Source organism: Macaca fascicularis, chromosome 19, assembly GCF_037993035.2.
Source record: "Macaca fascicularis isolate 582-1 chromosome 19, T2T-MFA8v1.1".
Lineage (NCBI taxonomy): Eukaryota > Metazoa > Chordata > Mammalia > Primates > Cercopithecidae > Macaca > Macaca fascicularis.
The window spans coordinates 7302534-7315619 of record NC_088393.1 but is presented as its reverse complement, the minus strand read 5'-3'; the positions used below and the strand labels follow the sequence as shown (position 1 = coordinate 7315619).

Genomic DNA, 13086 nt, shown 5'->3' with positions numbered 1-13086 from the left:
GTAGCTCCTGTAACTCTGTGGTCGCATCTGAGTCTTTGCACAACTTCCTTCTCTCCACTATCTAGCCTCTGTGGCCCAGACCACCCACATTCCTGGGGAGGAGATCCGATTGGCCCAGCTTGAGTCACAGGTCCAACCTGACCCAATCAACTGGGACGAAGGAATTGAGTCACCTGTTGCCAGGAGTGTTATTCAAAACAGGCAAACCACCCTGTAGCCAGACAGACGGTGACCAATCAGGTTTGACCAATCAGATTTGGCACTGGCTCCCGAACCAGAGTTGGGGGGACCATCCTTCTCTCCCCACAAATCCCATGTTAAGGCCTGGGTTGCAGGGTCACAGGGCTACCCTAGCGGGCCAGAGGATGCGTCTAGTTATAGGGGTGGTCGTGAAAGATCTGTACGGTGGGGAAATTATGGGGCTGAAGAAACTGGCCAGCTCTGTAGAGCAGAGAGGGACAGGATGTGCTGGTAAATGGTTAACAACCAACTCCCCAGAGGGAGGAAAAATGAGTGTTTATTATAAATTGTATTGGCATGTAAACAACCTTGGAGACATAGCGATACCCTCCCTGTCTCTGCAAAAAAATTAAAAAGTTAGCCAAGTGCGGTGGCGCACACCTGTGATCCCAGCTACTCGAGAGGCTGAGATGGGAGGATCACCCGAACCTGGGGAGGTCGAGGCTGGAGGCTGCATTGACTCATGATTGCACCGCTGCATTCCAGTCTGGTCAACAGAACAAGACCATCTCAAAAAAAAAAAGAAAGGGCCGGGCGCGGTGGCTCAAGCCTGTAATCCCAGCACTTTGGGAGGCCGAGGCGGGTGGATCACGAGGTCAGGAGATCGAGACTATCCTGGCTAACATGGTGAAACCCCCATCTCTACTAAAAATATAAAAAACTAGCCGGGCGAGGTGGCGGGCGCCTGTAGTCTCAGCTACTTGGGAGGCTGAGGCGAGAGAATGGCGTGAACCCGGGAGGCGGAGCTTGCAGTGAGCCGAGATCACGCCACTGCACTCCAGCCTGGGAGACACAGCGAGACTCCGTCTCAAAAAAAAAAAAAAGAAAGAAAAAAGCTAGTCCCCAAGTATCACACAGGAGGTGGAGGCTGGAGATGAGTCTTTAAATTCCTCACACATTACCATAACTCAGATTTTCTTTCAGTCTGTTTCTGGATGTTTCTCTAGCCCCCTAGCCCTGGCACAATGCTGGCACATTACAGATGCTCAATACACACAAATAAGCAAATAAGTACAATGAATTAATAGAAAGGATGAATCCCAGTTGCTTGGGAGGCTGAGGCAGGAGGATCGTCTAAGTCCAGGAGTTCAAGACTAGCCTCGGCAGGATGGAAGACCCACCCCCCCAAACAACTCCCCTAAAAAAGCCCATTCCACAAACTCAGGAACCTCTTTAAATAGATATATAGATATATATATAGATATATAGATAATATATATAATACATTATCTGAGCTCAGGCTCAGAATAAATATCAAGGTCCAACTTGAGGAAGGAGTGGGTGAGGAGAGTCCTCAAGGGGAGGTCAGCAGCAGGGGTCCCTGCCAAGCCCCTTGAGGTAGAGAAATTACCAGGGACCCAGCACCAGGGGTCTCCATGAAGGATGGAGTAGGGTTCAGTCTCTGTCCAGGTGGGCTGCACCCAGGCTGGGCATTATTCAGACCTCGGTGAGGGGAGTCCGGCTGGGACTTCGGGGGTCACCCGGAAGAGCCCCAAGACTGTGGCGCCCTGGGTAAGCTGCCAGGCATGGCATGCCCTGGCCTCAGTGTGCAGATGGACACCCAGGCGCTGGCCAGCACCCAGGTGCAGCAGGCGGCCCTGGAAACCGAAGGCCGAGTTCCGAGCCTCGGAGGAGGCGGATGGCAGGTCCACAGTCAAAGCCAGGGCGGCAGCCCCAGCAGCAGAGCGCAGTGGCTGCAGGTGCAGCGCAAGCGAAACGGAGCCTGAGCCCTCGCCGGCCACCACGCGCTGCAGCTCTAGTTGCAGGAAGACGTAGTAGACGCCAGCCTTGGCCACCACCAGCTCCTTTGTGTCCTCCTTGTAGCTCAGGCCCTCCGCCAGAGACACGCCTGCCAGGCCTGGGTCGCTGTACCAGCTCAGGGGCCCATCGGTCAGCAGAACTGTGGGAGGATAGGATGCACTTAGTTTCGCTGAGCTTGTCCCAACACAACTGGGCGTGGCCACGGAGCAGGACAGCGCAGCTCTGGGAGAAATGAAAGGGTGAGGGGGGTCGAGGGGAGGCGGGGTGGGGGGGGACGGGGGAGGGAAACGGGGAATTGTGGGGTGGGGAGTGGGGCAGGGGAGCGTGGGGGGAGGAGCTGAGGGTGGGGGGCCGCTGATTGAAGGAGACTGAGGTCGTAGGGGACTGGACTTTGAGCGGGGGTAGGGCTGGGGAAGGGAAAGAAGGGGATAGAACAGAGGAAGGGAATCCAGGGGGAAGGCCAAGAGTCAGGACAGGGCAGAACTCCAGGAGGCTGGGTGGGGAAGGAGCGATGCGGCTGCAGGGGGAGACTTTCAGGAAGAGGAGGACGGGGTGAAAAGCAAAAGGCCGGGCGAGTCTGGCTGGAAGAGGCCTCGGGGAGGGGTAAGGGGACTCCTGGAGAGGGCAGTGAGGGGGTTGGAGGGAGCAGCAGATTCCAGACAGAATGGAGATGGGGGAGAAGGGAGAGAAGGCAGGAAAGGGGAGAGGAGAGGTGGAGAGGGAGGCTGGGAGGGAGCTGGGAGGGAGAGGGAAGGTCGTTAGGAAAGGGGGAAGTTTTAGAGGAAGGATCCATCAGGGAATCAAGGGAACTTTGAGACGGGTGGACAGAGGACCTAGTAAGAGAGGACTTCAAAGAAAGGAAACGGGAGGAGGAAGGGGCGGAGGAGGGGTTAGGGAGAAGGAAGCACCAAGGAGAGAAGATGGCAGGGAGGGGGTCTCTCGACTGCGAGGGGAAGGGGTAGGGAGGAGTATTGGGCAGGGGGAGGGAAAGAGGGGAAGGGGAACTCTGGAGTGGGGAGGGAACGGGGATGGGGTCTCTGGAGGGAAGGGGGAAGAGGTCTCTGGAGGGGGAGGGATGGGGTCTCTGCAGGGGGGAAAGAAGGGGGGTGGGGTCCCTGGAGAGGGAGAAGGGGGAAGGGGTCTCTGGAGGGGAGGAGAAGGGGGAGGGGTCTCTGGAGGGAGAGGGGAAGGGAGAAGGGGGTCTCTAGAATGGGAGGGGAAGGGAGAAGGGGGTCTCTAGAATGGGAGGGGAAGGGGGAAGGGGGTCTCTAGAATGGGAGGGGAAGGGGGAAGAGGGTCTCTAGAATGGGAGGGGAAGGGAGAAGGGGGTCTCTAGAATGGGAGGGGAAGGGAGAAGGGGGTCTCTAGAATGGGAGGGGAAGGGAGAAGGGGGTCTCTAGAATGGGAGGGGAAGGGAGAAGGGGGTCTCTAGAATGGGAGGGGAAGGGGGAAGGGGGTCTCTAGAATGGGAGGGGAAGGGGGAAGGGGGTCTCTAGAATAGGAGGGGAAGGGGGAAGGGGGTCTCTAGAATGGGAGGGGAAGGGAGAAGGGGGTCTCTAGAATGGGAGGGGAAGGGAGAAGGGGGTCTCTAGAATGGGAGGGGAAGGGAGAAGGGGGTCTCTAGAATGGGAGGGGAAGGGGGAAGAGGTCTCCAACGGGAAGGGAAGGGAGTCTCTCGACGGAGAGCGAAGGTGTGGGGAGGAGGGTCTTGGAAACAGGGAGAGGATGGCGTTGGGGAGGAGGGTTTGGGGAAGGGGTAGGGTAAGAGACAGGGAGGAGGGTCTAGGGGAGGGGAAGGGGAGAGGAGGAGGGCCTGGGGATGGGGGAGAGAATGGGAGTAGGGAGGAGGCTCTGGGGGAGGAGAAGAGGTGGGGAAGAGAGGCTGGGGGAGTGGGGAAGGGGCAGGAAAGAGGGAAGAAAAGCAACAGGGAGGAAGATTTCAAAAAGAAGGAGGCCAGAGACACAAAACCAGGCTGGGGGTTGGGGATGTCAAGCCCCAACTCTGAGAGGGCAGGGGTCCCAGGTGGGCCCAGATGGGGGTCTGATGGGGAGGCCATGGTATCCAGAGAGTCAGGGCAAGTCAGAAAGAGGGACGAAAGAGGGATCGGTGGCGTTCAAAGAGGTGAAGTGGCAGCTTTCAGAGAAGGCAGCGGTCGAGGGTCAGAGCGGGTGGGCGGCAGAGCCCCATTCTCCAGGTGTTCCCCCTTCTTAGTATCCCCAGGAGGGGCCAGGGACCGGAAGTGGCGCAGGACACTCACCATTTTGGGCCACCAGCTGCGCAAACATGCCCTGTTAAAAGTGGAAAGAACGAAGGTGGATGGGGGTTCCCCGAGAAAATGGAGGTTCTGTCTCCACTCACTTCAGTTGTCAGGGTCCCCAGGGTCTGTGCAGACCTGAAGCCTACGCTTCCCTTCACTTCCAACTAAAGAACACTGAGAACACACACACGAATACACACACAAACACACACAAACACACCACAAACACACGAACACACACACACACACACGAACACACACAAACACACCACAAACACACACACGAACACACACAAACACGAACACACACAAACACACCACAAACACAAACACACAAACATACCACAAACACAAACACACGAACACACACACCACACACACACAGGAACACACACACACGAACACACACAAACACACACACAAACACACACACACACACACACAAGAAACTGGTGGCTCAACCTGCCCCAAGGACAGACCTCCGAGATTTCAGGAGGGAAAATAGATCCCTCTTCTTTCCAGGCCCCTTGCGGGGATTCCCCTGGGGGTCTTGCAAGGGAGAGGGGGATACCTCAACGGTTGGGGATAAGGCTCTTTGGGAGTTAGCAAAGGAACTGGGGGTCTCCCTGGTGGTCCCAGATAAAGAGGAAGTGCCCCCCTCGGATCGCGGATGGAAAAGTTTCCCCCGCAGGGATGCGGATCTTGTGAGGTTGCCGCGTAAAAAGAGGTGCCCTCTCCGTCCTAAGTCCTACATAGAGAAAGGAGGCTATCGAGGGTTGGAGAACCGCGGAGGGTCTCCCTTCCAGGGTGCAGATGGGGTGCCTTGGGAATGCGGAATGAAGAGGGGTGCCCCCACCCAGTGCCACATGGAGGAGAGAAGCCAGCCTTTCTCCGACCCGGGGTGCAGAAGACATGTCCTTGGGGGGTTGAGGACGGTGGGGGTCTCCTCCTCTTGGCCTGGGGTGCTGATGGGGTCTCGTGGGGATGTGGAATGAAAGGGGTGCTCTCCCGTGCAAGACGGAGAAGGAGAGCCCTTAGAGGTCCAAAAAGAACTTGTCGGGGTCCCCTCTCCCCCGTGCGGGATACAGATAGGGTCTCCTAGCGGGCGCAGGATAAAAGGGGCGCCCCCCGGGCTAGAAGAAGGAGACCCTTGGGGGGTCCAAAAAGAACTGTTGGGCAGTCTCCTCCCCGCCCCCGGCCTGGGGTACTGATGAGGTCTCGTAGGGGTGAGCGATGAAAGGTGTGCCCCCTCGCCCCGCCTCGGTGCTAGATGGAGAAAGGGAGCCCCCGTGAGTCTCCTCTCCCAGGCCGGGAGTGTAGAACAGGTGTCCCTGGGGGTGCGGGAGGGAGAAGGGAGTCCCACAGGGACGGTAGGGGTCTCCCGCGAGACCAGCTACCGAGGGTCGGGGCACGTCTCACCTGCCGCAGGTCCAAGAGGCCGGCGGGATTGTCGGGCGAAAGCTCGGGACCCTCGCGGAGTCTCGGGCTAGCCGCGGAGCCAGGCGAGGCGTGAGCCCCGGACACGGCCCAGGGGCGGGCGAGGAAGACGGTGCAGGCGGCAACGAGCAGCAGCAGCACGGCCACCAGAGCCCAAGGCAGCAGGCGGCAGGCGCGGGAGCGGGGCGCGGGAGGCCACGGGGCCTCGGGGTCCAGGGCAGCGTCAGAGGCGCATTCCATGACCGGCGACCGGAGACTGCCGGCAGACACAGCGCGCAGCCTTTTATAGACTTCAAAAAGGGTACCGCTGTCACGTCCCTCCGCCCGCGGCCACGCCCCTTCCCAGCCCAGAGCCTTTCCCCTTGCCCCCGTGACTCTGCGAAATTTTCTCCACTCGGATCTCTCTCCGCCTTTCGCTCTCCTTTGCGTTTCCGGCCTTCCAAGCTCGGCCCCAGGTTCTTTTCTGCCTGCTGGGTCTCCACTGCCCTGGTTCTCCCTCTCTGCCGCTCTTTCCCGGTATCTCTGTGGGTCTCTTGCTGACTCAGTCTCCTTTGCTCTGTGTGTCTCCCCGTTAACGTCTTTCTCTCTCTCTCTCCCTGTCTCTGGCTCTTTTATCTATCTCTGTCTCTCTGTCTCTGACTCTCTCTGTCTCTGACTCTCCCTATCTCTGGCTCTGTTATCTCTCTCTGTCTCTGCCTCTGGCTCCCTCTCTTTATGCGTCTCTGTGTCTCTCCCTGTCTCTGTATGTCTCTGGCTCTCACTCTTTCTGTCTCTCTGCCTGTTTCTCTCTGTCTCTGATTCCCTCTGTCTCTGACTCTCTATCTCTCCCTGTCTCTCTCCTTTTCCTTGTTAGTCTCTGTCTCCTTCCCCTCCTCTCAGCACCCCCTAGCCTCCCATCACTAGGACTCCCCCAGGTTCCCCCACATCCAGCACTTCCTAAGAAGGGTCAGGCTTCAGCCAGGCCTCAACCACCCCCACTCCTGGAGCACCTGCCCCCAAGCCCCAACCCCCCCAATGGAACCCTGAGTGTCATGCTCAGCCCTCCTGCCCACCTTCCCCAGGATCCCTGGGCCTTCCCTGGCCTGCCCCCACCCACCCACTGGATGCTTCCCGGCAGGAGCCCCTCGGGACCCTATAAGCAGAAGCTCGGAGAGTCCAGGTGGAGAAATTCCCCTTGCGAGAAAGAGACAGTGTGGAGCCAGTTGGAGGAAACTCACATTTCCCATCTGCTCTGGCCTGCTGGAGGCGGCCAATCCGGGGCTGGGAGGATGGGCCAAAAAGCAGTGAAAACTTAGCCCCAAAAGAGGAAGTACTCCTAGATGGAGAGGGAGGTGACCCGGGGAAAGCCCTTGGTTGGTGTTGAAGTCCTGGTCTGCCCAGACCAGTGTGGGTCCACACTAGCCAACTCCCTTCCCATCTCCCAGCCCCACGGGAGATGGGAGGTAGACCACACCTTTTATCCCTCTGCTAGCAGGAGTCAACAGCCCATGAAATAAAGGGACTTGTTTTGTTTTCAGATACCAGCTCTGTTGCCCAGGCTGGAGTGCAGTGGCACGATCATAGCTCACTGCAGCCTCCAATCCTGGGTTCAAGCCATCCTCCTGTCTTAGCCTCCTGAATAGCTGGAACTACAGGCACATACCACCATGCCTACCAATTTTTTTTAATTTTTTACTTTTTTATAGAGACAGGATCTTGCTATGTTGCTCAGCCGGTCTCAAACTCCCGGACTCAAGCGTTGCTCCTCTCTTGGCCTCTCAGCGCTGTGAGTGCAGGCATGCATTCCGTGCCCAGTCATAAGGGAGACTTCTCATGCAACAAAACAAGTATCTTCCGATGTCAGCACTGTGTCTGATCCTGTATTGGGCCTCCCTGGGGGATTACAGAGAAAACAATAATGATACTGGCTAGTGTTGAAGGAACATTACCAAATGCTAAACACTTCCTATATACGGTTTGGGTTCTCCACGTGTGAGGCCCAACCCAGCAACAGGGCCACTATCAATTAGCTATGCAAATTCTAGCACCTGGAAACTCTCTGGAGGGGGCGTCCTCCAGAAGATTCTCACGGCCCGTAAGTTTGAGAATGCCACTTGTGCCCACGTTTTTCCTTCGCAGCTGCTGTTCCTGGGCCTGGAACATTCTTTTCCCAGACCTGCAACTGCCAGACACCTTCTTACCACTCATGTCTCCCTATATACCATCCCTTCCGGGTCAAGGTGACAAACTGAACCAGCCTCTGCTTTCACTGTCTCCTGAAACTTCACTGTAGTGACACTTAAGCAATTGTTCGTAAACCAAAAAAAATTACAAGCCAGCAGAATGGAAAGGTGAGTTTCCTTAGATTTCCACCACCCCCAAGACTTACTTGTTGGTGAATCCCCTCAACCATGAACAACGTGGTGGATGGCGGCTAAAATACAGAAGTTTGCCATAGATAAATTTGCGGAAGAAGGCAGGGCACGGTGGTTCACACCTGTAATCCCAGCACTTTGGGAGGCTGAGGCAGGTGGATCACCTGAGGTCAGGAGTTCAAGACCAGCCTGACCAACATGGTGAAACCCCATCTCTACTAAAAATACTAAAATTAGCCAGGCGTGATGGCAGGTGCCTGTAATCCCAGCTACTCAGGAGCCTGAGGCAAGAGAATCGCTTGAACCTGGGAGGCGGAGATTGCAGTGAGCCGAGATGGAGATCGTGCCACTGCGCTCCAGCCTGGGTGACAAAGTGAGACTCTTATCTCAAAAAGAAAAAAAAAAAAAAATGCGGAAGGGACATGAGCTCCTCTCCACTTTCCATAAGACAGAATCAGAGAAGGAATTTTTTGTTTTAAGATAGGTTCTCGGCCCAACCTGGTGGCTCACGCCTGTAATCCCAGCACTTTGGGAGTCTGAGGCGGGTGGATCCCTTAAGTTCAGGAGTTCAAAACCAGCCTGGGCAACATGGTGAAGCCCTGTCTCTACTAAAAAAAAAAAAACTACAAAAATTAGCTGGGTGTGGTGGCGCATGCTTGTAGTTCCAACTACTTGGGAGGCTGAGGCGGGAGAATCACTTGAACCCGGGAGGTGGAGGTCGCAGTGAGCCGAGATTGCACCACTGCACTCCAGCCTCGGTGACAGAGCAAGACTCTGTCTCAAAAATAATAGCATCTCACTCTGTTGTCCAGGCTGGAGTGCAGTGCTGTCATCACGGCTCATTGTAGCCTCGAACTCCTCGGCTTAAGTGACCCTCCCGCCACAGACTCCCAAAGTGCTGGGACTACAGGTAACAGCCACCTCACCTGGCCCTTTCTAAATCATTTTTATTTTTTTGAGACAGGGTTTCACACTGTCACCCAGGCAGTGGGTAATCACAGCTCACAGCAACCTCAACCGCCAGGCTAAAGCAATCCTCCCACCTCAGCCTCCCAAGTAGCTAGGACTATAGGCACGCACCACGATGCTCAGCTAATTTAGTATTATTTGAAGAGATGGGATTTCACCATATTGCTCAGTCCACCTCCTTGGCTCAACTGATCCGCTCATCTCGACCTCACAAAGTGCTGGGATCATAGGCGTGAGCTACCTTGGTGGGCTGCTGGGCCGCCAGGCCCTTTTTTATTCTTTTTTATTTTTTATTTTATTTTATTGCATTTTTTCCTAAGTGAATGCACACAGGATATTTTATTTTATATTTTAATTGAGACAGAGTCTCTCCATGTTGCCCAGGCTGATCTCTAACTCCTGGGCTGAATGGATCCTCCTGCCCTGGCCTCCCAAAGTACTGGGATTACAGGTGTGAGCCACTGCGTCCAGTTTTTTTTTGTTTGTTTTGTTTTGTTTTTTTTTTTCCTTAAGAGAAAGGAAAGGCCGGGGGCAGTGGCCCACGACTGTAATCCCAGCACTTTGGGAGGCCAAGGCGGGTGGGTCACAAGGTCAAGAGATTGAGACTATCCTGGCTAACACGGTGAAACCCCATCTCTACTAAAAAATACAAAAAATTACCTGAGCATGGTGGCGCACGCTGTAGTCCCAGCTACTCGGGAGGCTGAAGCAGGACAATTGCTGGAACCCGGGAGGCGGAGATTGCAGTAAGCCAAGATCGCACCACTGCACTCCAGCCTGGCGACAAAGCAAGACTCCGTTTAAAAAAAAAAAAAAAAAACAGAAAGGAAAATGGGCTGGGCACCGTGGCTCATGCCTGTAATCCCAACACTTTGGGAGGCCTAGGTGAGTGAATCACCTGAGGTCAGGAGTTCAAGACCAACCTGGTCAACATGGTGAAACCCCGCCTCTACTAAAAATACAAAAAAAAATCAGCCAGGCGTGGTGGCACACACCTGTAATCCCAGCTACTTGGGAGGCTGAGACAGGAGAATTGCTTGAACCCGGGAGGCGGAGGTTGCAGTGAGCGGAGATCATGCCTTTGCACTCCAGCCTGGGTGACAAGAGTGAAACTCTGTCTCAAAAAAAAAAAAGAGAGAGAGAGAGAAAGGGAAATGGCAGAGTTTCTGGAAAGAGAAAAAAAATTGCGGGTAGTGGGAAACAGGAGTGTTCATTGAACCTGGAATGTGAATGTGAAATTAAGACGCACACATGCCCTCAGCGCTTACCTCTACTCCCTCCGCATCCAGGATCCAGAAGATGGATAGGCAGAAGGTTCCTCTCCAAGGAAACTGACCAACCAGGAATAAAGACTTTTTTTTTCCTTTTTTTGAGACAGTCTTGCTCTGTCATCTAGGCTACAGTGTAGTGGCACCATCTCGGCTCACTGCAACCTCTGCCTCCTTTTAGTAGAGACAAGGTTTCTCCATGTTGGCCAGGTTGGTCTTGAACCCCTGACCTCAAGTGATCCGCTCGCCCCAGCCTCCCAAAGTGGTGGGACTACACACATGAGCCACCGCACCAGGCCAGGAATAAAGATTAAAAGATACTGATGCTGCTGGGCATGGTGCCTCATGCCTGTAGTCCCAGCTACTCAGGAGGCTGAGGTGGGAGGACTGCTTGAGTCCAGGAGGTGAAGGCTGCAGTGAGCTATGATTGCACCACTACACTCCAGGCTGGGCAACAGAGCGAGACCCTATCTTTAAAAAAATAAATAAAATAAATAAATAAGGAAAAGAGAAAGAAATATAACATAAAGGTTAAGCGCACTCTAGGCCGGGCACGATGGCTCACGCCTGTAATCCCCACATATTGGGAGGCTGAGGCAAGCGGATCACTTGAGGCCAGGAGTTTGAGACCAGCCTGGCCAACATGGTGAAACCCCACCTTTACTAAAAATACAAAAATTAGATGGAAGTGGTGGTGCGAGCCTGTAATCTCAGCTACTCTGGAGGCTGAGGCAGGAGAATCACTTGAACCTGGGAGGCAGAGGTTGCAATGAGCCACGATCACGCCACTGCTCCCCAGCCTGGGCAACAGAGAAAGACTCTGTCTCAAAAAAAAAATAAAATTTAATAAATTTTAAAAAGATTTAAAGATACTGGTGCCACAGGACATGGTGGCTCACGCCTGTAGTCCTAGCTACTCAGGAGGCTGAGTTGGAAGATCACTTGAACCCAGAAGGCTGAGGCTGCAGTGAGCTAGGATCGCACCACTGCACTCCAGCCTGGGTGACAGAGTGAGACGCTACCTCTAAAAACAAAAACAAAAACAAAACAAAAGGAAACGAGAAATAATTGTAGCATAAAGGTTAAGAGCACTCTAGAGCCAGGATCAGCAAACTTCCAGCCAAAAGCTGAATATGGCCCACTGCCAGTTTTTGTGCAGCCTTGCAAATGAAGATTCTTTCACTTAATTGTTTTTGTTTTTGAATGTCTGGAAAAATATCAAAAGAAAAATAACATTTCCTGCCGGGCGTGGTGGCTCAAGCCTGTAATCCCAGCACTTTGGGAGGCCGAGATGGGCGGATCACGAGGTCAGGAGATCGAGACCATCCTGGCTAACATGGTGAAACCCCGTCTCTACTAAGAAATACAAAAAATAGCCGGGCAAGGTGGCAGCGCCTGTAGTCCCAGCTACTCGGGAGGCTGAGGCCGGAGAATGGCGTGAACCCGGGAGGCGGAGCTTGCAGTGAGCTGAGATCCGGCCACTGCACTCCAGCCTGGGCTACAGAGCGAGACTCCGTCTCAAAAAAAAAAAAAAAAAAAAAAAGAAAAATAACATTTCCTGACACGTGCAAATGATATGAATTTCCCATTTACTGTCCATAAATAAAGTGTGCCTGGCACACAGCCACACTCATTCATTCCGTATTGTCTTTTTTTTTTTGAGATGGATGGAGTCTTACCCTGTCGCCCAGGCTGGAGTGCAGTGGCATGATCTCGGCTCACTGAAAACTCTGCCTCCCAGGTTCAAGCAATTCTCTGCCTTAGCCTCCCGAGTGGCTGGAATTACAGGCACCCGCATCCACGCCTGACTAATTTTTATATTTTTAGTAGAGACAGGGTTTCACCGTCTTGGCCAGGCTGGTTTTGCACTCCTGATTTCCTGATCCACCCTCTTTGGCCTCCCAAAGTGCTGGGATTACAGGCCTGAGCCACTGCACCCGGCCTTCATTCATTCGAACTCCCAGGCTCAAGTGATCCTCCCTTCATTCCTCATTGTCTATGGTGGCTTTGCTGACACTATGGTGGAGTTGAAGAGTTGTGATGAGGGACTGACTAGCTCACAAAGCCCAAAATAGTTACTGTCTGGTCCTTCTCAGAACAATGTTTGCTGTCTCTGGAGTCTTCAATTCCAGCTCTTCAGAGTTCTTGCTGTGTGGGATGGGCGCAGTGGCTCGTGACTGTAATCCCAACACTTTGGGAATCCAAGGTGGGAGGATCACTTGAACCCAGGAGTTCAAGACCAGCCTGGGCAATATAGCAAGACCCCCATCTCTAAAAAAACAAACAAACCAACAAAAAACAAGGCCAGGCCAACATCCTGAAACACCGTCTCTACCAAAAATACAAAAGGCCGGGTGCGGCGGCTCATGCCTGTAATCCCAGCACTTTGGGAGGACAAGGCGGGCAGACCACGAGGTCAGGAAATCGAGACCATCCTGGCTAACACGGTAAAACTCCGTCTGCACTAAAAATACAAAAAATTCTCCAGGCGTGGTGGCGGGCACCTGTAGTCCCAGTTACTCGGGAGGCTGAGGCAGGAGAATGGTGTGAGCCCAGGAGGCGGAGCTCGCAGTGAGCCGAGATCGTGCCACTGCACGCCAGCCTGGGCGACAGAAAAAGACTCCGTCTCAAAAAAAAAAAAAAAAAAAAATCAGCCAGGCATGATGGCACACGCCTGTAGTCCCAGCTACTTGGGGGACTGAGGCAGGCGAATCACCTGAACCCGGGAGGCAGAGGTTGTGGTGAGCCAAGATCGAGCCACTGCACTTCAGCCTGGGCAACAGAGTGAGACTCCATCTC

At 54.1% G+C, this 13086-nt stretch overlaps 1 protein-coding gene and 1 long non-coding RNA gene across 2 annotated transcripts; both read right to left on the bottom strand.

The window, feature by feature from the left end:
• Positions 1-494: 494 nt before the first annotated feature.
• On the bottom strand, positions 495-5954 carry TNFSF9 (TNF superfamily member 9). The gene is made up of 3 exons (XM_015440912.4): positions 5679-5954; positions 4260-4290; positions 495-2140 (listed from the first exon to the last, which is right to left on the bottom strand). Exons 1-3 carry the CDS (start codon positions 5934-5936, stop codon positions 1674-1676), a joined length of 756 nt encoding a protein of 251 aa, XP_015296398.3. The 5' UTR covers positions 5937-5954; the 3' UTR covers positions 495-1673.
• A 1389-nt stretch (positions 5955-7343) lies between these two features.
• On the bottom strand, positions 7344-11665 carry LOC135968648 (uncharacterized). The gene is made up of 2 exons (XR_010583555.2): positions 9680-11665; positions 7344-7568 (listed from the first exon to the last, which is right to left on the bottom strand). It is a non-coding gene; the product is annotated as an uncharacterized lncRNA (long non-coding RNA).
• Between the last annotated feature and the right edge of the window lie 1421 nt (positions 11666-13086).